At 35.4% G+C, this 24,015-nt stretch overlaps 2 protein-coding genes across 3 annotated transcripts in view; both read right to left on the bottom strand.

Moving 5' to 3' along the window:
• pde1ca (phosphodiesterase 1C, calmodulin-dependent a) overlaps positions 1-15,863 on the bottom strand; it is a 106,341-nt gene extending 90,478 nt beyond the window's left edge. The window contains exon 1 of the mRNA XM_055182095.2: positions 15,758-15,863. The gene's annotated coding sequence lies outside the window, so the exon portion shown is untranslated. The remainder of the gene's footprint in view (positions 1-15,757) is intronic.
• Positions 15,864-17,114: 1,251 nt separating this feature from the next.
• vim (vimentin) lies at positions 17,115-23,362 on the bottom strand. Of its 2 annotated transcripts, XM_055181306.2 has the most exons (8): positions 22,697-23,360; positions 21,838-21,898; positions 20,706-20,801; positions 19,599-19,760; positions 18,756-19,102; positions 18,603-18,646; positions 17,627-17,712; positions 17,115-17,550 (listed from the first exon to the last, which is right to left on the bottom strand). In XM_055181306.2, the coding sequence occupies exons 1-8, from the start codon at positions 23,224-23,226 to the stop codon at positions 17,515-17,517; spliced, it is 1,362 nt and encodes a 453-aa protein (XP_055037281.1). In that variant the 5' UTR covers positions 23,227-23,360; the 3' UTR covers positions 17,115-17,514. The 2 variants fall into 2 exon arrangements, 1 of the variants encoding a protein (XP_055037281.1); XR_008638132.2 differs by lacking the exon at positions 18,603-18,646 and having other exon boundaries at positions 22,697-23,362.
• Between the last annotated feature and the right edge of the window lie 653 nt (positions 23,363-24,015).

Below are 24,015 nucleotides of genomic sequence, written 5' to 3'. Positions count from 1 at the left end.
TTTTTAAAACAAAACATTTAACAAATGGTCAAAAAAACTGTCACTGGGTCAGTGCCCTTTTAAAAGGTCCTAATATCTCCCAATACAGAAATGTATACATTTGGTAGCAATTTGTACCTTTGAGGTACTAACATGTACACTTAAGATACAAATGTGCACTATTTGGTACATTTGAGGTACAAATGTGCACTCTTTGGTACATTTGATGTACAACTATGCACTCTTTGGTACATGTAATGTACGAATATGCACTTCTTCGTATATATTTGAAGTACAAATGTGCACTCTTTGGTACATTTAATGTACGAATATGCACTCTTTCGTTTATACTTGATGTACAAATATGCACTCTTTGGTACCAATATGTACCTCTGAGGTACTAGTATGTACATTTGGGGTACAAATGTGCACTCTTTGGTACATTTGTTGTAAAACTATGCACTCTTTGGTTCATTTGATGTACAAATATGCACTCTTTGGTACATTTGATGTAAGAAATATGCATTCTTTGGTACATTTGATGTACAAATATGCACTCTCTGGTAACAATATGTACCTCTGGGGTACTAATATGTACATTTGAGGTACACATGTGCACTCTTTGGTACATTTGATGTACAATTTCCACTCTTTGGTACATTTGATGTACAAATATGCACTCTTTGGTACATTTAATGTACGAATATGCACTCTTTTGTATATATATTTGATGTACGAATATGCACTCTTTGGTACCAATATGTACCTCTGGGGTACTATGTACATTTGAGGTACAAATGTGCACTCTTTGGTACATTTATTGTACAGTTTTGCACTCTTTGACACATTTGATGTACAAATATGCACTCTTTGGTACATTTGGTGTACAAATATGCACTCTTTGGTACATTTGATGTACAAATATGCACTCTTTGGTACATTTGATGTACAAATATGCACTCTTTGGTACATTTAATGTATGAATATGCACTCGTTCATATATATTTCATGTAAAAATATGCACTCTTTGGTACTAATATGTACATTTGAGTTACAAATGTGCACTCTTTGGTACATTTGATGTACAATTTTGCACTCTGGTACATTTGATGTACAAATATGCATCTCTTTGGAACATTTGATGTATAAATATGCACTCTTTGGTACATTTGATGTACAACTATGCACTCTTTGGTACATTTAATGTACGAATATGCACTTCTTCGTATATATTTGAAGTACAAATGTGCACTCTTTGGTACATTTAATGTACGAATATGCACTCTTTCGTTTATACTTGATGTACAAATATGCACTCTTTGGTACCAATATGTACCTCTGAGGTACTAGTATGTACATTTGAGGTACAAATGTGCACTCTTTGGTACATTTGTTGTAAAACTATGCACTCTTTGGTTTATTTGATGTACAAATATGCACTCTTTGGTACATTTAATGTACAAATTTGCACTTTATGGTACATTTGATGTACAAATATGCACTCTCTGGTAACAATATGTACCTCTGAGGTACTAATATGTACATTTGAGGTACACATGTGCACTCTTTGGTACATTTGATGTACAATTTCCACTCTTTGGTACATTTGATGTACAAATATGCACTCTTTGGTACATTTAATGTACGAATATGCACTCTTTTGTATATATATTTGATGTACAAATATGCACTCTTTGGTACCAATATGTACCTCTGGGGTACTAATATGTACACTTGATGTACAAATGTGCACTCTTTGGTACATTTATTGTACGGTTTTGCACTCTTTGACACATTTGATGTACAAATATGCACTCTTTGGTACATTTGGTGTACAAATATGCACTCTTTGGTACATTTGATGTACAAATATGCACTCTTTGGTACATTTAATGTATGAATATGCACTCGTTCATATATATTTCATGTAAAAATATGCACTCTTTGGTACTAATATGTACATTTGAGTTACAAATGTGCACTCTTTGGTACATTTGATGTACAATTTTGCACTCTTTGGTACATTTGATGTAAAATATATGCATCTCTTTGGAACATTTGATGTATAAATATGCACTCTTTGGTACCAATATGTTCCTCTGGGGTACTAATATGTACACTTGATGTACAAATATGCACTATTTTGGAACATTTAATGTATGAATATACACTCTTTGGTACATTTGATGTAAAATATATGCACTCTTTGGTACATCTGAGGTACACATATGCACTCTTTGGTACCAATATGTTCCTCTGGGGTACTAATATGTACACTTGATGTACAAATATGCACTATTTGGTACATTTGATGTACAAATATGCACTTTTTGGTACATTTGATGTAAAATATATGCACTCTTTCATATATATTTGATGTACAAGTATGCACTCTTTGGTACCAATATGTACATCTAAAGGTACTAATATTTACTCTTTGGTACATTTAATGTACAAATTTGCACTTTATGGTACATTTGATGTACAAATATGCACTCTCTGGTAACATTATGTACCTCTGAGGTACTAATATGTACATTTGAGGTACACATGTGCACTCTTTGGTACATTTGATGTAAGAAATATGCACTCTTTGGTACATTTGATGTAAAATATATGCACTCTTTGGTACATTTGATGTACAATTTCCACTCTTTGGTATATATGATGTACAAATATGCACTCTTTTTGGTACCAATATATTCCTCTGAGGTACTAATATGTACACTTGAGGTACATATGTGCACTCTTTGGTACATTTGATGTACAATTTTGCACTCTTTGGTACAAATATGTACCTCTGAGGTACTACTATGCACATTGGAGGTACAAGTGTTCACTCTTTGGTACATTTGAATACTAATATGCACTCTTTGGTAACAATATGTACCTCTGAGGTACTAATATGTACATTTGAGGTACAAATGTGCACTCTTTGGTACATTTGAGGTATAAAAATGCACTCAAATAAAAACTCTTTAGGTACAAATGTGTACATTTTGCAAAAAGTACCACCCTAGTAACAGCTAGGAACCATTTTCTCTCACATTGTACTATAAAATGTAACCACGGTAACCATGGCATTTTGGTGCAAATTATAGTCACCATGGTAAAAATGTTTAGTGTAAAAACATTATAAATGCAATACTGATAAATCCAATTTCAGTGTTTTTTCTCAAAACAGCAAGTGAACTACAAAAAGAAAGAAAAAAATAATATATGAGAGTGGCCTTGGGAAATGAAGAGGGGCCATGTTTGTCCCTTGGCAACTGCAAAAATATATTTCTTTATATTCGGGTCTTATTGCTGTGATCTGTTTTCACTATGTTCCCATACGGTGTCATGAAGGTGTCGGATCCAAATCAGATGAGAGCATTTAAACGAAAATGATGTTGCCTTGGTGTACGTTCTCTAAAGGAAGAGGTGAAGGAGCGAGCCTGTTTACGGTGTTCAGATACAACGTCTGGCTCACGGTGATAATTATTCCTATCAGTCCAATCCTACGATGCTCTTCAGTGATGTTTATCAGTTTACACTGTATTAAAACAAAGCACATTGCTGGTGTACAGATGACACGTACAGTCGCAACATGATCCAGAACACAAACCAAATGAGTGTGGAGTCTGTGGACCCCTTCCAGATCAGCTGTGTTTTTGTGCACCTGTTCATCAACCCCCCCCCCCCCCCCAAAAAAGCCACCTGCAGAGATAGTAGAGACCAAAGTACAGTGTGATAACCTAGAAACACCTGCTTTAAAGCCCTGTTGAGATTAAAATCTAGGAGTGATGATTCTGCATCTCACTCTCTCTCTCTACCACACGCATCTCCAGCTGTTTGTTTGCACCCTTGCACTATTTATAGATTTACACATATCTGTTTCTTCTCACCTGTGAAAATTTGCCAACACCTTTAATATGTGAAGTCACAAAGAGAAGGAAATGAGGGATGGATGACGTCCCTTGCTGAATCGCATGTCATTGCTGTAATTAAAGTAGTTCATTATTTGCTTACCATCATCTCATCCCATCTGATTTTTATGTTACTGTGGTAAAGCATGAACACAAAACAAGGTGTCCTACCAAGCTCTTTAAAATAAAGAAGATTTAAAAGTGCCATAGAATAAAAAACTGTACTTGCGTGTAGGCATAGATGAATAATAAGAGCTCTGTACACGGTAATGACATATCGTGAGCCTTTAACGGGTTTGTTTCCTTATTTTTATGTAAACCTTGTGCATGCAAAAGGTTGGAAAACAGACCAATCTCAACATAACACAGACTGTGATGTCATAGTAGAGATGTATGCCCCCAACATTAAATTACACATTAAATTAATTACAAAATTGTTAAAATGCTAAAAACAAAGTTGTGACTGCTGAGTTAGCACTACATGCTAGCTAATGCTATATGTTAGCATTTAGGCTGAAGTTATACTATTGACGTTACAGTTATGTTTTCCTAGTCCATAATGAAAAATCTCAAACTTACCACTGGAAAACGTCCATTAACAATCTCCAAACAATTAGTTGTTCATCAAAATCTGTATTTTTGTCTTCCTTTTTGTTTAGGAGAACAAAGAACCTAATGCTAGTCGCTATTCTTGTGAAATTAGAGTTATGAGGTGTCATAAAACATTTTGATAAAAAAAAGTAAATGCCAAGTAAGAGTATCAAAATAAGAAGCATACAGTTACAAACATCTCTTCATGTACTGTTTTGCACATGACTTCAAATGACATCATACAAACAAATTTTGTTGTTTTTTCCACATTTAAGAGGAACATTTTCATTACCGCAACGTGTCCATGACTGGATTTGGGTTCTTTGACATAAAAATATTTATAATAAAAAAATCTAAACATAAAAAGCTTCAGTGCATGTTATACTATAAACATTTACTGTAAAGAAACATGTGGTATTTGGTGATCATTGGTAAATGTAGAGACAATAATAAGGAATATAAATGTGTCCCAAGACCAATTTTCTCATCCTCCACAACAATTTTCAATCATTGTTTAAGCCCTCAAGGAACTAACATTTAAAAAAGAAAATAGTTGGAAGGGACATAATTGACTGTGACACTCAAGATGGCTACCAGGTAAGCAGTTCTTATTTTTTTTTCCAGATAAAAGTTAAAATTTTGTTTGTCACAGTACCTAGACAACTTTTAAGTTCTCATTACCGAAACATGAGTTTGTAAATGCAAATATTTAATGTAAAATTATGTTGCGGTAATGATCATTTTTGATAATGATAATCTAAAAAATGTAAATAATTCTATAGGAAATATTTTTATAATCCTCTAAAAATAATGGTTATAGTAAGTTCAGACCTAAATCTTATATGTGCTTCAATTGCTTTTTAAAAATTCTGATACTGGACACCTTCTAAATCTGGATTTCTATGAAGTTAAGTAAATTATGACAAAATTTTTATTTTTGGGTGAACTACCCTTTTAACGGTGACCACTCAATAAATAAAACGTGTAGTATTTAATGCAAACAAACCAAACAGCAGATGTCTGTCACATATCTACAGTATTTGAATAGCAGTGGAGTTGTTTTTGCAAAACTGCTGCTGTGCTGCGTAACGCAACAGAAGCATGCATTCACTGCCAGATAAAACCTGAGCGATTTATTTGAACAATGCAACAAGTGAAATAAAAACCAGGGTCGGCCTAGAGCGAAACTCTGTGAGAACGCTATAGAGAACGAGAGAAAGCTCAAGGACATTTACGGCAGAATAACTTCAGTGTCCCTGAGTAGGTGTAGCAGAATAAAAGCTTAGCTTATCTTATTCTGAATAGACCATAGTCCACATCCACAAAACTCCACACCGTACTCCAGGCTCACAGGTTTCCATGGCAACCAAACACAGCATTTACAGGTTAAAAAAGTGCATTTGAAGGTTTTGCACCATGTTAGATGTCCAAGTACTTGACATGTAGTGTGTTGTCTCTGGTTGGCACCCCAGAGCTTTAATGAAGGTTTATGTTTGTTTGGGAAGGTGACTGTGTTGTGAATAAACCTGTAGAAAAGAAATCACAAGTGTGATCTCTCTCTAATAGGCTATCTCAAATGTTTCTCCCAGATAAGGTGCCACACATGTCCTGAGAAGTAAAGGCAAAACATTTTAAATGTGGCTGGGTGCAGTATAGCTGTCATAACCATGGAAATTAATGGGACATGAGCCAAAAATATCAAATTACAATTTAAATAAATTGTGGTTTATTCGAACTGATGTAGCCTACCCAATTAAAAAGGTGTTTGATGACATGATTTGCAAGTCTATGATTGAGTCAAACAAAAATATGGGGTGACCTTGATACCACGGCTCCACCTGCCAATAACTACTGCACTAGTCTCGCGTAGCCAGACCTTTCAATACTGAAGGTCTGGTGTTTTACGTTGCTTTTTCTTGACAAAGCCCGCCCACGAGCTGTTTGACCGACATGTCAAACAACCAATCACAGTTTGTTTCGTCTACAGTCACGTTTCGGACTCCCCACAAAACGAGCCGGCTGGCAACAAGTCAGTTATTGAAATAACCAGCCGCAACCGAATAGCATCTAAATAAACAACATTACTCACAATAGAACAACATTGTGCACTTCATCAACAGCCACACCAATGAGACGCTCCCGTTAAACATCTGTTTAAAGCATATCTCTCCAGTTTTTAACACATACAAGCAATTCAGGAGAACCGAACTAACTGCCTCAAGCAAAACTCTTGGACGTCTTTTAGAGAGTCTATGCCGCGAACTCTGCATATTTTTAAGAATCCAATGTTTAGCTGATCATAATAACTGGTCATTATTATCCACGTAAACACGACTGATTCTCTTCCTCAATGGAACGTCAGAGCTTTGTTTTCCAGGAACCGAAACTAATCGCGACACTCCCGTCTCCTGGAAATCCGGTTTATTTCAACCAATCAAAGACGACTTTGACATTCTCACAGGGTTTCCAGAAAAGTGTATGAAAAACTGACTACTCTACTGACTGCACAGACTCTGGCAAATAATTTCGGCAGACATTTTTGGGAGATTTTGGCTTCTTCTTTTTATAGTAAAAGTTTAACTCGTCAATAGCGGGGAAAGAGTAAAGGGCAAAAATGATCCAGAAACCGTTTTACATGTCCATTAACAACATGGTCTAATGGTCTATTATTACCTTATTTGAAAGGGTCATGAATAATAATGTTGAGCTCTGCTCTGATTGGCTGTTTCACAGAGCAGATCCTTCAGAAGCTCTGCTAGTGTGCAAAAATACCTTATGTTTGAGGCTGTATCAGATGAAGAATTGGAAATTGAGTAATAATCAATTGTTTGAAGATTGTTAATGGACGTATCTAAGTGGAAAGTTTATTTCGCTTAAAAAATGTCAATGTCAATAGTAGAACTTTAGCATAAATGTTAGCATATAGCATTAACTAGCAATAACACTAACATGGCAGTCACAACTTTGTTTTTAGCACTGTAACTACATTGTAATTAATTTAATGTGTTATTTAATGCTGGGGCGTATATCTGGACTGTAACGTCACAGTTGGTGTTATGTTGAGATTGGCCTGTTTTCCAGCAATCTTTTGCATGCACTAGGTTTACATTAGAAGGAGGAAACAATCGTGTCTGAGCCTCAACGATATGTCATTACCATGTACAGAACTCTTATCACATCTATGCCTACGTAAATACAGTTTTACATTCACCTTTAAAGCTCTGTATATTCTTAAAGTCTGTCTCTTTCTGTGTCTTTTCGGTTTAAATTTCTCCTACAAAATCAACCAACACAATCTCATGGCAATTGTATTACATGTTCGTATGAAATTATACGATCAAATTCTTATGTTTCTATATGATTTTCTTTTGCCCCAGTGATGTTGGGTTTAGGGGCGGAGCTTGGTCCTTATTGTTTTTTTTTGTTATAATCATATGTTTTGTTTGATTCGTTTTGTACGAATCCATTTCAAATTAGCAACGTACGTAAAATACGTACAAATTCATGTAAGATCAGGTTATAGCGAGCTTTATATGAATGAGCAAACTGTGAGCAGTAAACATTCCTATCTAGTGTAAAGATCTCGAAAGATTGTATATCTTATCGAGTCATCATTTCTAGAGTACCAGCGTATCACAGCCATCTGTACTTTGAATGGCTGTTTAAATCATGCGTAATGACAAAGCAAAGGTCAAAGGTAAAGGAATACACCAATCTTCATTTGAGCTCATAAATGTTTACGAATCTCCTGTGTCTTATTCAGAGGATGCTTTACACTTCATTCAAATGATCGGCTCTGGTTACCTGCTGATAAACAACGTACACATTTAAGAAACTCTATCACTTCACAAAAGCCAAGACAAACCGGTATAATACTGCTTCTGATACGCTTAACTTAGCTCATGGCATCGGATGTCGCTTACGATGGTTTGGATGATTGAACTGTTGAAAGCCGTGTGTCAAGTTCAAGTGGACAATCTAGCCGGTTTACATGCTGGTAATGGGCACAAAGTGCATTATGGGTCTCCTGCAGAGTCTGTGATCTATGAATCTATCCGGCCCACCTCGGTCCTCTTAGACACCTCCACATCTCATCTGATGTTGAGTTTAATGTTGCATTTAAATATCTTACAAATATCTAGTTGTAGCCTGGTGGTTAGAGAGTCAGGCTTGTAACCCGAGAGTTGCCGGTTCGAGTCTCACCCTTATTGGGATAGCTGCCCACTGCTCCGGGTGTGTGTGTGTTTACAACTTGTAGTGCATGTTCACTACCAACTAGGATAGGTTAAATGCAGAGGTCACATTTCGAGTAATCAAAGCATGTCACTTTCAACAAATTTGTACAGTAAAAATGTATAAATGTTATTTTTGAGCGCGATGCTAATGGTCTAATCAGATTCAATGGATTATGCTAAGCTATGCTAAAAGTGGTATCGCCAGACCCGGAGATCAGCTGGATGGATTGCAAATTTACATTTTCCGTCGGTCTTAGTACACAATGTAACTACAGAAAAGTCAAGTTTTAAATAGGAAAAATATTGAAAGTCACTTTCAACAAATTTGTACAGTAAAAATGTATAAATGTTATTTTTGAGCGTGATGCTAATGGTCTAATCAGATTCAATGGATTATGCTAAGCTATGCTTAAAGTGGTACTGCCAGGCGGCCATGTTCTTGTTAGCAATGGCAGACCAGATAACATATGTATGTGGTGCTAAAGCCGACAAACTTGTCTCATGTACTTAAATCAACATGCATTTTAACTCTCTAGAAACAAACAGCTATTTTGCATTACAATCTGACACCAGAACTTAGTTACAGTATAATGCATCTCTAATTACGTTGCTTCTCACAAGCACTGTTATTAATTTTGCACTCATAGCTGCGAGTTAAACAGGAAAACTAATGTTTCGTCAAGCACTACAGCAATTAAAGCCTCGTCCCCAGCAATTAGCCTTTTGTAACACAGAGAGGAAGAAGTTGTGCGGAAACACTCGTCTTCATTAAGGCCACTGCATGTCAAACATGAATAAAACTTAATTGAACTTTTCTGTTATATTCCTCATCAGTCTTGTGTTGCATGTGTTAGTTAAATCTGTTAATGTTTTTGTTTTAGATATAACATCTGAAAAGATGTTATTTTTGGCCTGCTTGTTAAATAATGCCGTTTTTAGGATGGGTATAAATGGCTATACTCTAAGAATAGCATGCTACCATACAGTAATACTATTTGTGCAGCCAGGAATGCATCCAGTGCATATCGCAAAAATGTGCATGAAATACCAAGATCAGTAACACATTTCAGCAAAAGATGTTGCAAACAACAAAAACACAGTAGGGATGTGCGATATTGGCAATAAAAATAAACTATGAATTTGCCGATAACAATAACAGACAATTTTTAGGATCTTTCAAAAATGTGTTTGCGAAAGTGCAACCCTGTATCACGAAATGATGCACCTATAGTCACGTAAATTTTTTAAACGTTTTTCCGCGTTTATACGTGACCGTATCATACATTTCTGTTTACGTGTCCCTGTCACGTATTGGTTACTCGACTGTTTTTTCCAATTTTCAAAGCATTGTCGCTTCGGTTTGCGCGTTGGATTTGGTGTCTGCGTTAGGATGTCACTTTAAGTATTGGTTTAAACTATTTTTTCTGATTAATTTTTTTTTATTTTCTCATTTTTAAACCATTGTCACCTGGCGTTAGGGTTAGAGTTGGGTTTGGGTAAGGATGTCATTTTATGTAAATCTAACCCTAAACCGAAGCGACATTTGTAAGAAAATAGGACAAAACAGTTGAGTAACCAATACGTGACAGGGACACGTAAACAGAAATGCGTGATACAGTCACGTCAAAATTGTATTGACTATAGGTAAGTCATTTCGTATTACTGGGTTGCAGCCAAAGTCTTATATTGTTCTAGCTCCCTCCTACAACATATTGATATCATATGATTGAGGTTAATGTTGGTGTAATTACACATACCGAAAGGTCTATATGATTTAAAATGGAAGCATTCAAGTAAACAGTACTAAACTGGGCCGGGTTTCCCAAAAGCATCGTAAGGCTAAGTAGATCGTAAAAACGATCGTACGAATCATCTAAGAATTACGGGCTGTTTCCTAAAAGCTTCCTAACTTAAGTTGCACTTGAAAATCATTTACGTGCGTTTCCCAAAGATGCATGTTAAACGATCCCTCGCAGCTGGGTTTTAAGTGCTACTTACGAGTCGCTATCCGTTTGTCAAGTGCTGAAATGTCACCTATAGAATGACTCGAATTTGTAGCAGAAGCTTGTTTAGGCTAATGATCTTCAGCTGATGTGCACTAATGTTTTTTTATAATATTTTTCATTATTGTTTAATGACTAAATATTATAAAATTTAGTAGTTAAAGAATTATTTGTTTAAAATTATTTAAATGTTTTAATAATTTGTGCATAATGAAATTTTATTTTCCGTATGTAGTTATGACTCGTCCCACTGCGAAATGCCTTCTGCATTTTATGTAATAGTTTAGATTATTATTATTTGTTTTTATTATCTGTTTATTTATTATTAGGGATTATTGCATTGTACCGTACATATTTATTTTGTTTCCTTAATCAGATGCCATTTCACTTCAAAACAATTATTTTTACTGTAGATTAATTATAGAAGCCATTTGTAGGAACCATTTATCCATTTGCTAGTACCAACTTTTACCAAAATTTACCAAATATGTTTTCCTTCTTTATTAATTTATGTTTAATAATTTAAATTTCTCATTTTAATTTAAATATATTATATTAAAGTAATTTAAACAAATAAACAAAGAAGAACCCAATAAATAAATATACATTTAAAACATTACATTATCGTCATTGCAGGAGTGCAATTTGCTGGTTGTCCTGCAGGTGACCTTGTAACTCTGTTGTCTTACGATGCACTTATGAATGAACGATTACTCCAGAGCACTCGTTGATCTACAATGATTTTCAAGTGCTACTTAAGCTACGAAGCTTTTGGGAAACGGCCCGTAATTTTAAGATGATTCGTACGATCGTTTTTACGATCAACTTAGCCTTACGATGCTGTTGGGAAACCCGGCCCAGTACCGTACATGAAGCAAAAATAAATGTACTACCGTAATTCAGAAAATGCAAACTTTCATCATAAGAAGTTATGCTTAAGAAAATATGACATCAGAAAAAGCGTGGCCGGCCTGTGCACATCCTCCACTCGTGACACAGAAATTGCAAAGTGCGCGATTGGCTAAAGTATTAAAAATTAATATGACGTTGATATTTACAAGCCATACACACGGCAATCAAATGTACTGCTACATCACGCTCTGAAAGCACATGCAAATTGAATTTGTGTGCACTAAAGGCTGTTTTTTTCGCTAAAGCAAGTGATATACTCGATAATATTATTTTGCATTTTTATAAAAAAATGCCAATCGTTTCATTCTGCGTGCTGTTTCAACATATTTTATTTAATAAAACAGTATGAATCCTACAATGTGTATACCATACAGAATACAGCAAGCTGTATGCTAATGGTCTTTCTAAACAAAATAGCCCTTGACCCCCATCACCCTCCTTCCTTCCCAGTAATGTGACCCATGACTTTGGCCAGAAGCAAAGCTAAACCTCTTGAACCCAAAAAATGGCCTCATCTGGTATCTAGCTAATAGCAGTCAAGCAGTGTTTCTATACAGCACATTCATACTGACCATGGGCCTTAACAGAGGTTTCAAATCTCTATATCTGTGCCTTAAAGCTCTGACCTCCCAAATATCTACAAGGTCGCTGATTCATACCCACTTCCTTGGCCAAACGCAGCATTTGAATGAATTAAGAATACAGGCCAAAGTCCCACATGGACCCACATGGAAAAGTAACGCTTTTTTGCCTTGGGTATATACAACCGGACATAAGCTCAAAGTTTACAATATACTAGTTACAGATTTTGTATTCTCTGAAGAACATGTTTAATAGTTTGTATAAAATACAAATGATTCTGTCAGCTCTTTTTTGGTTATTAAATTGTAAATTTTTTCTAATGTCCTGCTTTAGAACTTAGAAGAATAAAAGTTTTTGTTTACATAATATGTGTGGGTGTACTGTATATTATAATTATGTATAAATACACGTGTATGTATATATTTAAGAAATATTTGCATGTGTATAAACATGTTTATATTCATATATAAATTATATTATATATAAATATAAAATATATATATATATTTTTATACATGAATGTGTGTGTACTTATATACATACATAATTATTATACACAGTACAGTATACTTCATTAGGCATCCCTATTTATAAGTTGGCTAATTTGTATGAATTAGGAGGAGCGAATGCAAATCGTACACAAACATACAAGTGTGGTTGTACGAATTAGCCACGTCATAAAATATGTACGAATTGCCATGAGATTGCGTTGGTTTAGTTGAGATAATGTACAGTAAAATCGGCTGGTCTTTATTGCAAAACAATCTCCAAAAGGGTGATTTGTGCTTGCATCACCCAGAAGGGGTTCATTTTGCCATTATGAGCAATGACTGCTCATTATCCAGCTTATTAAACAGCTACAAATAAATGCAGAAGAATAATTTTCATTTTAGTAATCTTATGTACAAAGAAGAAAACCAATACAAGATACAAAAGATTATGAGGTTGCTTTACAACAGTCAATTGTACCATTGAGGGGTCATTATACAAAATATAAATGCTGTCATTGGCCAGAATAAACTATCGAGGGAGCCAATAAAAACAAGTTGCCAACTGTGTGGCAATAGTCTTGTTCAGCCACATGGTGGCCTGGGCACTCCAAGTAGTTCATTATGGGAACATTATAAGTAAATATATGTGACCCTGTCTGTGAAATCCAATAAATTTCACAGTAAATCAAAGATAAATGACTTTTAGCTGGGATTTCACACATACTGTGAGTACAAAACAAAAAACAATAACGCTCAATGTTTGATAAAAGACTTAATTTACACTGTGCTCTCTCTCTCCCATCTCCTCTTTATCCCAGTAGGTTTTTCCCATATCCCTGCTGATAACACAGATTGCTCTTCACAGTGTTTCTGCTGGAGGTAATGAAATTTCTTAAAGAAAACCATTTTAGATGCCTGCAGCTGTCAATTACTGAATCAACAAACAGCAGTCAGATACTTCCATGCTGGAGTTTGTTAAACAAGGTGTAAGGGCTGCATGTCAGGGTCCACGTCAATTGTACAAAAATGAAAGTGACACTTGCAGCAACTAAATAAACTATGAAACTGAAGAGAAATATAGAATCTGAAATCATTTCTAGTCATGTTGCTCTGATGTCTCCATCCCATGATCTGTTTCTCATTTGGATGCTAACAGAGGTTCAATGAGGGCTTTATAGACGGTGGACAGATTTCTACTAATCAGATGCTGTGTGTTCATGACTGTAATCAAGCCCAGATCATTTCCTACTGTTTTCCACTTAATCAGAGTGTAAAAAATGGAGGCAGTAGTTTGAAGTTTTATTTCTTTATCTAATCAAAATGACACATCTTTATGAGGCTTCTGAGATACAGCATAATAATTAAATATGACAAAGAAACAGACTTTTTTTAATTAGAAACTCCATCTCAGAAAGATTGTTGCGAATAACACGATTGGGTTCTGTCTCTGATTTTTATCATGTGTAATCTCAAGCAAGCTCACATGGCATCACTTTCAAAATGTCCATAGAAATATACACTGCTATTAAAACACTACGTCTATCCATATGGTAGATGCTTTAATCCAAAGTGACTTACAATGCACTACAAGGCAGTGGTCGCTTATAGATCTCCAATAAGCATTTAGGGACCCTCAATGTATAAATTAGGGGGGTCCCCTGGTTTTTATTCAAATTAAAATACTACATTAATTCAAAATTTGCATGCTGCGCTGCCATATAAAGACATACTGTCCATAATTTGTCCCAATTTCCCAATAAATGAATCCAAAAAATTCTGTTATAAATGGAAATAAATGGAAACTCTCAAGTGCGCCTTAAGTTGTTTTCTGGAGTAATTTACAGATTGTTAATTTTAGATTTAAGATTCGGTTTGGGCTTTAAAAAAATCTACTCAAACCATCATTTCACACTAATTTAAAGGGTAAAAAATGGTTGGTTTGAGTTTTTTAGGTAATTTGGGTTTTCTTTGATTAAAATGTTGATTCAGGACCTACAAAAAATGTTGATCCAGAATCTCATCTTGCTTTGTCAGTAATCTTTGCCATAAATCGAACATTGGTACAAGGTATATATTTTTATTAACATATGTGCTCCCTGGGTTCAAACCAAGACTGTAAAAAATATGGACGTAGTGTCCATGACATCACCCTTTTTTGAAGCCAATAGTTCGCCATCTTTGGAATCGCGTCATTACGCATCACATGCGGGCGCATTAATATTTACAGAAGTTTGAGCGAGAGGGGGAGTAGTCAAGACATGATTTTACGTTTTATTTTGTGCCACCATACTTACTGGTGTAACTACTCATGTAACAGTCTTTAAATAGGGAAAATGTTTGGTGACTTCTAAATTCATCCCTGTTTGGATCCTAAGGAATGAATGGGGCTAGGCTAAATGCTAACACATTCACGGCGCGCTGTACAAAGATTAAGTGCACGCATTGAAAAAAGATATGTATGTATTAATTTGTCTAAGTTGAGGTAAGAACATAGTAAAATATTGAAAACTGTGGTGTTTGCCTTTAACCCATTAAGTTTGTGCTGCTAATGCAATGCTTTACTAATGAGCTTAACGGGAACGTTAATAATCAGCATCAGTATATCTCTCAATATTATTGAAGTAAGTCTATAAAATTCACATCTGTGAGACTTCACAAATATGAAAATAAACCAGTCTGGACACAGCACCCCAAAGAATTGTCTTTGTATTAAATGTCATTGCATTAGTTAACCAGCTGCCTTCCAGGCCTTTTTTAATGGATTCATAGGGTTGTACCACAAGGTTTGATTAAGTTAACTATCTGTATATCAAACTATTTACCATTTAAACTCAAAAACCTTTTTTGTGAAACGTTTAGCTTGGAAACTAATTCTAACTTTCCTTCAAATAGGCTATGTTACTTGGTTAAAAAAATGATTCTGTAATGCAATATTTATACATTTTCAAAATGCGTCACTTACTGGGATCCAAGTTTTTCGGCAAGAGAGAATTTAGCCGACATCCCTTCATTTATAAGGTAAGTAGACCTGCCTTAGGTTAAACCATAAAACTCACCGGTTCCGATTCATGTGGTCGCTGGGACAACCACACCTGTCACGACCCCTTCTCCTCCACCACACCCCGAAAAGCACGTGTCCTGCAGTGTTCGCTCGACTCGTTTGTTCCTCCTTTGGCGGCGCTGCGCAGACAGATCGGTCTATGACAACAAATTACCGCGAGAGTATTCGAAAGCAGACTCGCTCTCGCGATAATTGTTTTATGTCGTACATGCACAGATCAGTTTGCGCTGCATCTAACCTGTTTTTTTTTTAAGTTGTCCTGAAATTTCTCCTTTCAAAATCTTCATAATTTATTACTACAGTTTGTATCATATGTAGTTGGTATCGTTACAAAATGTTCAATTGCTTTAAAAAAACATGCTTGATGTTCATAAGACAACCTAATAAGTTTTAGTACGGTTTTCAGATTGATGATTGAATTGCCCTTTTCATGAAAACTGTTCATCAACAAAAAAACACTCCCACTGAATATATCCTGAGAAATAATCCACTAATGTGCAGTTTTATTACAAATGTCCACTAGAGGGCAGACGAGGAAAATATTTGGAAAAATTTGTTACTGGAGGTTTATACAGATTGCATTAGATTAGTCTGACAAATGTAATGGAAAATTTCAGGTCTAAACAATAAATGCATTCAATTCCTTTTAGTTGATAGATCATATTGGTATTGCCATAATCAAATTTAAACATTTCCCTAACAATACAGAATATTGCCATTACTGTTTTATTGTTTCTAGTAGTTGATTTTTTTTCTTTTCATATAAACTTAGGCAATTGGACATCTGAATATGTGTTGATTTAATATCTTAATCCTACTTCAAAGCATTGCCAGTATACCAAATCCTGGTATTTGTACTTTGAAATACTGTGATTGTATTTCAGAAATGTAATGTAACTGGAAGTAGTTATTTAATCATGCAGATGGACACTATGGTACCCTTGGCACAATGGGTATATGCATTAGCTGCGCAAAGGTCATGAGTTCAGTCAGGGAACACACATTGCTTTGGATCAAAAACATTTGACAGATGCCTAAATGTAAAGTAAATGTAAACTAATGATGATGATAAACTCATGGTTAATCTATTAGATTTTATGATTGTGTTTATCCGTCATATCCGTGTAAGGTTTGCCCAAAATATATTTTTGTTCGTGATGTTTAGTCTAATCGAGCATTTAAAAAAGATCCCTTATACTGTATGCTGTAATAGACGTTCATCAAAGCTTATTAAACCATATATTAAATATAATGAGATAAAGACGGTGACATAAGAGATCTGTAAAGAAACATACATATTTGTTCTGCATTCACAGAATAAAAAACAATGACACGTGTGACAGGCAACAAAATACGTGTTACTTAAAAGGTTTATTTGATTTGTGGAAATTTGTTGACACTTTGGTCGTCTTAAGAAACAAAAGCTCCTCAAGTTTTTGGTCAACTGCAATGACTACAGTATACAATACAGAAAGTTTGCAGCAGTATTGCTGTGGTCTTCAACAGTGTGTAAACTACATACATCGTGGTAAACATAAACTCAAATAACGCTGGTTTTCTCAGTGGCCTACAGTGTATCAGCATCAGCTCTATCGACAGACCTTTCTAACGTGGCAATGCAAATAAAAGGCACTTTAAAGCTTTTCTTTAAAATTTTCAACAGAAACAAGGAAAAGAAATCTTCTTCTAATTCTTCCTCTTTATTCTATACCAGCGTTCAGCTCTCTGGTGCCTTTTGTGCTCAGATGCAGCTCATTCCATGTCATTTTGGCTGGACTCATTGATAATCTGCAGAATGACAGGTCAAAGGTCATTGCATGTATATGAATACTCAAAATCATCTCTGATCGTGCATGTTACTTACATGTCCGTCTCTTGTCTCGATGGTCTTGATCACCACCTTAGGCTTAGGCAAGTTGTCAGTGAAAGGTTTGGTCTCCTTCATAGACTCTAAGGTTAGAATATTAACCCATACATATAAATTTCCAAGCAATACCTCAAACTTAAAATAAGAAGACAGCATTTAATGTATACAACGTGCATAATTAAAGCTGCAATCTTTAACTTTTGGTTCAAAAGTCACCATCTCCTTACCATGGCTTAGAATGGTAAACTTGTAAAAATGATTTATAGGTTAAAGGTGCAGTGTGTAATTTTTAGAAGGATCTCTTGACAGAAATGCTGAATAATATTTAAAACTACATTATCAGGGGTGTATAAAGACATTTCATAATGAACCGTTATGTGTTTATTACCTTATAATGAGATGTTTTTATCTACATACACCGAGGGTCCCATTACATGGAAGTCGCCATTTTGTGCCGCCATTGTTCTACGGAAGCCCATAACGGATTTTTTTTTACTAAGTTGTCTCCGACGATGACATGTTTGTCCGGTGCCGGCTACCATAGCTTCTCTATGTGTTTCAAAAGCAAGGGGTGAGCAGTGGACTAAGACGTTGGTTGCAATTCACAACCTCACCACTAAGTGCCGCTAAAATTTACACACTGCACCTTTAAGCAAATTTTACGGGAAATGTCATTAGTTTTTTAACAAACGTAAACATAAGTATGTAAAGTAATTGCAATTTTCTGCTTCAAACAGAGATGGCGATAGAGAGGCGAAAGTTACAGATTGTAGCTTTAAATGGTTAGTTAGCATTGTATTTCCAAGCCCACTGTCTCAGATGGCATATTCTGCCAAAATAAAAATCTCTTTTCTATATTATTTATTCATCTTTTGAGGTCAGCACACTCTTCACTATATCGCTTTAAACAACACAACACCATAATGCTTCTCAATTCTTCATAAGGACGTAGTAGAACTAAAACATGTTGTACCTCGCATGGTTAATGACGAGATGTTGGGCATAGGCATGGTGATCCTAGAGACCAACAAAGAGAAATGGTCTTTAAAATACTCTTAAATTAATTTTAATGGTAGTAACATGGCAATCCAATAAGCAATAGAAAATATTTGAGTAAAAAATTCACCTGCTCTCCTCGCCCTCCAGCAGCTTCCTATAGGTGGCGATCTCAATGTCCAGGGCCATTTTGACATTCAGCAGATCCTGGTATTCACGAAGATGACGAGCCATCTCATCCTTCATGTTTCGAATGTCGCTCTCTAGGCGTGCGATGGCGTCCTGGTATCCGGATGCCTCGTTGTTAAAGCTCTCCTCCATCTCCCTCATCTGACGCTCCATGGACTCATTGGTTCCTTTAAGAGCTTCTATGTCACAGGTGAGAGATTGTAGTTGACGACGGTAGTCATTGGCCTCTTGCTTGGCCACACGAATGGCATCGTTGTTACGAGCAGCAGCTTCGGACAGATCCGCAAACTAAGGCAAGGAAGAGAAGAAGATGAGATGAAGGGTTGCAAACCAAGCTTAGATTAATTTAATCCATTGCACTGGGTTTGGTTTAACAACTCTCACTCTGAATGACAATTGTGACTTTGTTCGTTTTGTTTGAAGATCTCATTAGCACGATCAATACTGTTACAAAGAAGCAGATGGTCTTTGAATCTACATAAGCTTCTGTGTCAACCATCTGCTGCATCTTAAGATGCTTCTGAAGATATTTTAAAGATTCTTAGATGATTGGTACACGCAACAAAGCAAATTGTCTACTATTATCTTACAGAGGAACATTTTTGCTCATAGTTTAGGAAACTTAATGGAGTTGTCAGATGTATTGCATCCTCTTCGTCTCAGATCTGGTCATGGATTTGATTGAGAAATGTTTGGGGTTTTATGTTCTTTGACTTTTGCACAGCTTAAGATACAATTTAACCTCAAGATGAAAATAAAAAAGACACAACGCTGATAGACAGACCTTAGATTTATACCAGTCCTCAGATTCCTGGAGGTTTCTAGCAGCCAGAGTCTCGTACTGAACGCGAACATCTTTAAGTGCAGCGGTGAGGTCAGGCTTGGCCACTTCCATATCAATCTGCACATGCTGCTCCTGGATCTGCATTTGCAGCTCGGCCATTTCCTGTGGAAATACGATACAAAAAATGGATAAAGGAATTTATGAGTCTCACACTGTATATTGCATCTGATCACTTTTTATTCAATTGCAAGAAGAACATATTTGATTATACTACTAAAAATAAAGGTACTCAAAAGGTTTTTGTCCGGCTTTAGTACCTTTAAAATCCATATAACATTTCTGATGCACAAAAAGATGAAAAATTATCCTACAGACTATAAAAAGATAACTAAAAAAAAAATTTATTTTAAAAACCTTTGACTTTTTAGGGTGGAACCAGAAATAGTTCTTCTATGGCATCGCCGTGAAGAACAATTTTAGCACCTTTATTTTTAGAAGCTCTATTATTTGATTCTGAAACAACACTGTAAAAACTATAACTCATTAAGGCAACATTTTCCAACTACTTTTTGTAAGTTTATTGAACTTACTGATATTTTGAGTAAGGACAACTTAATAATATGGATTAATATTGACTTCAACGAATGCGAAAATATTAAGTAGCATTTTAAGAAAAAGCAAATAAATTAAGTACAACCAATGTAAAAAATATCAGCATATTATAAAATCATTAGTTTCAACACAAAATTATTAAGTTAATTTCCTTCTTACAAATTTAAGTGGATTATACATGATAAAATGAAGTTGAATTTACTCAATGATGTGTTAATTTAGAATTACTCAAATTATTCAAATTATTATGTTATTTTAACTCATATAATAACATTTTTAACACTATTTACTCTTTTTTATTTTTGTTAAATCTACTAAGGCACAGAAACACTTTTTACAATAAATGTTATTTTCTGTATTCTATTAGTAACACATTTTTTTTACTGTCGTTGTGGTGGAAAGACCTACCGGCCCTGCCAAATGGGAGTTGTTTAACAAGACAATAGTGTCAGTCTGCCAAAATAATTTTACTTTAGTTGTTAAAAAGATTCATACCTCATCGTGGAGTTTCTTTAAGAAAGCAATCTCCTCCTCCAAGGACTCCACTTTTCTCTCCAGATCCAGACGAGCAAGAGAGGCGTTGTCAACATCCTATGGGCAAAACACGCATGGGGGAATACTTTAAATTTCAGTTCTGTGTGTGTGTGTAAATGGAAGAGGTTTCATCATGCAATGAAATCCATCCATGCCATTCATACTATTATCACACTGTAAAAAACAGCATTTTGTCAAATCGATTTTGTTAATTCAAAGTAACATAAAAATGTAAGTTAAACCATTTCAACTTGTTTTTATAAGTTATAAAAAACTTAAAATAGTAAGTTGAATTGACTTGCAAAACCAAGTTGTTTTAAGTTCATACTACATTTTTTTTACAGTAATATGTGTTTTGTGATTCATTGTTTTCTACACAAAATTATCATGCATAATGTAATTCTTTACATTTAGTGAAAAATAACCTTGATATCTTTAATATTGACTAAGGTCATGTTAAAGATTGAAATTAATGTTAAATCAAACTTTGATGCTCCTATATTATCTCATATGAATTATGAGACTTTATCCTAAATGTGACAGGAAGGGTCACGTATTACGTTTCCTTTACAACCTACAACTTCCTTTTCTCATAGCCTTCTTTTATTTCTTTGCAGTAAACAAATCACATTATGTGTAAATTATTTTGAATAACAATAGCTTGCCTGCTGCTAGTTGTTTGTAGAGCTACATCTGGTGATGGCAGATGCATTATAATGCACACACACACACCCCACTCCCACCTCTCTTTAGTCAATGTCCAGCATGTCTCCTAACACTGACCCCTCCCTATCGTACAACAGTTCGCTTTGTCACGAATCGCCAGACAAAGCTCTTTGTTAAGATGTGTGTGTCCAACCCTGGTACCACATCGAATGGCAGCTTGACCAACACCGACCCTGTCATTTACAGGTGTTTTAGATGTTCATATTTGGGTTGTGACAAGCAAACACGTATTGGTAAACTGGGTGATCGCAACGTTGAGCTTTGGTATCAGCGTTCAATTAAGAAACAGGCAATTTATCTGAATATCTTATAATGGTTTAGGGTTAGGTTAGGTATCTCTGCAAATCCAAAAGGAAGATGCACAAACCTGTCTGAAACTCCGTAGGGTGTTCTCAGCATCCTCCTTTTGAAGCATCTCTTCTTGAAGCCTGAAAATGATGGGAGTATTATTGCAGAGCCACACCCTTTACACAACCAAGCCCACGCAGACATCAATGCATTCCCACATCTCACCAGGAAAACAATTACAGTTCATTCCCTTATTATTGATATAAAACTAAGACGTTTGTATTTGCTTGTATTTAATTGACTTTATACAAAATCTGCTTTTACTGAACTTATTAACAGTGGGAATCAATCAGAATCAAGTTGTTTAATAATTTAATAAATAATACCTCAATCACAGTAAATTATTGTGGAATTAAAATTAAGCTTTTAAATATTTTAAAATTAAATATAAGGACTTAATAAAGCTCTAAGGCATGCATCTGTTGTCTTGTATAAATGCCTATTTGAATGCCTAGGCTACTTGTTTAATTACATTTAATGATAAAAGTATAAATGACAATGTAATTTTTGAATTTCTTAACAAATGTACTACTAAATGTTCTTTGCAGCGATCCCACAGAAGAGCAAAATTTTGGTTCCTCAAAGAACCATTCAGTTGGTTCTTAAAAGAATTATTTCCTTCTTACCTTTTTATAATTTCCCTTTTTATAAAGTACCTTTAAAATTTTTCCATTATAAAGAACCAGAAAGGTTCTGCAGATGTTAAAGGTTCTTTGTGGAACCAAACAACCAAAAATGGTTCTTATGGCATCGTTTAGCACGTTCTTTTTTAGTTGAGAAAGTACTTAGATAAAGTATTGGGTGTAATGTATACCAATTTTTCAGATATGAAATATTTTAGACACTTTTGCCTGCACATTGCTTCAAACGTAGCCTACCTTTCTTTAAGGCGCTGGATGTCCTCGCCCATATTGTCCCGCTCCACTTCCACCCTTGTCTTGTCGTTGGAGAGCTGGTCCACTTGTTTTCTCAACTCTCTCATCTCATCCTCATAGAGGTCTCCGATCCTGGACTTACCCTGACCCTTCAACTGATCCAGCTCCGCGATCAAGATCTTATTCTGCTGCTCCAGAAACCTCACTTTCTCTATGTAACTTGCGAACCTGTCGTTGAGGTGCTGCATCTCCGCTTTCTCATTGGTTCGGTTGGTTCTAAACTCGGTGTTGATGGCGTCAGCGACCCCGAAATCCAGTGTATCGGTGGCGAGCCTGGGCATGGGCGCGCTGGTGCGCATTCGTGAGCTCCTTTGAGTGTAGATGGATGGAGGCGCGGAGAACGCGCTGTAGGAGACGCGCGAGGTTGAGGATGCGCGGACAGGGCTGCTGTACTGATAACTTGACCGAGTCATCGCGGGACGTTCTCCACCGAAGATCCTTTGATAAGAAGAAGCGGTTGATCGGCTTGCCATCTTGTAATCCTTTAGTTTTAGGGATTTCTTCAAGTCAGCGACTACTTTCACTTTGAATATCAACTACTGCGCACCGAAGACCCTCAGCTTGTCCTGCCCAACCGAGACCACTGCGGAGGTTCTGCTTGAATTTATAGTCCACTCCCTATGCAAATGACATAACGGTGCAGAGGGATTTCAGTGACGTAGGAGGAGTAGTCTGGGCGGCGAAGGGGTGTCTGCCCTCTTCACAGCCGCAAGTAGGCTACTGTTTATCTATTCAGGTTATATATTAACAGTTTTTATGTATTTACTATCAAATAATCATGAAAGTTTTTTGCAGACAATTTTAAATTAATTAATCAAATGCTAAAATAAAAAATAAAATAGCAAAATATGTCCCAAATTTGAAAATTAAATGCTAAAAAATAAAGATTAAAACATTTAATTAAAGGCATCTTTCCTGGCAAATTGACATTTAATTTTCAATACAATCTCGAGGACTGCCAATATTAAAATTCAAAGGCAAACTTGAAAATGAATATGTAAATACATTTTTAAAAGGCTTTTTATGCATGCCCAAGCAATGATAGGGACACAATTAAAATGTAACGTTCAGTTTTAATTTTATGTTCTCTTTTATTTAACTTTCATTATTTTCTTACTTTCTTAAATAATGCAATACAAAAAACGAATATTTTAAATTAAATACATTTTTATTATAATATAATGTAATGTAATAATTATTAAGAATGATAATGTGCACTTCAAAAAAAATCTAAATGAAGTTTTTAACTAAATTCGTTAGGA

The sequence above is a fragment of the Misgurnus anguillicaudatus genome, chromosome 25 (genome assembly GCF_027580225.2).
Source record: "Misgurnus anguillicaudatus chromosome 25, ASM2758022v2, whole genome shotgun sequence".
Lineage (NCBI taxonomy): Eukaryota > Metazoa > Chordata > Actinopteri > Cypriniformes > Cobitidae > Misgurnus > Misgurnus anguillicaudatus.
This window is presented reverse-complemented; position numbering and strand designations above follow the sequence as displayed.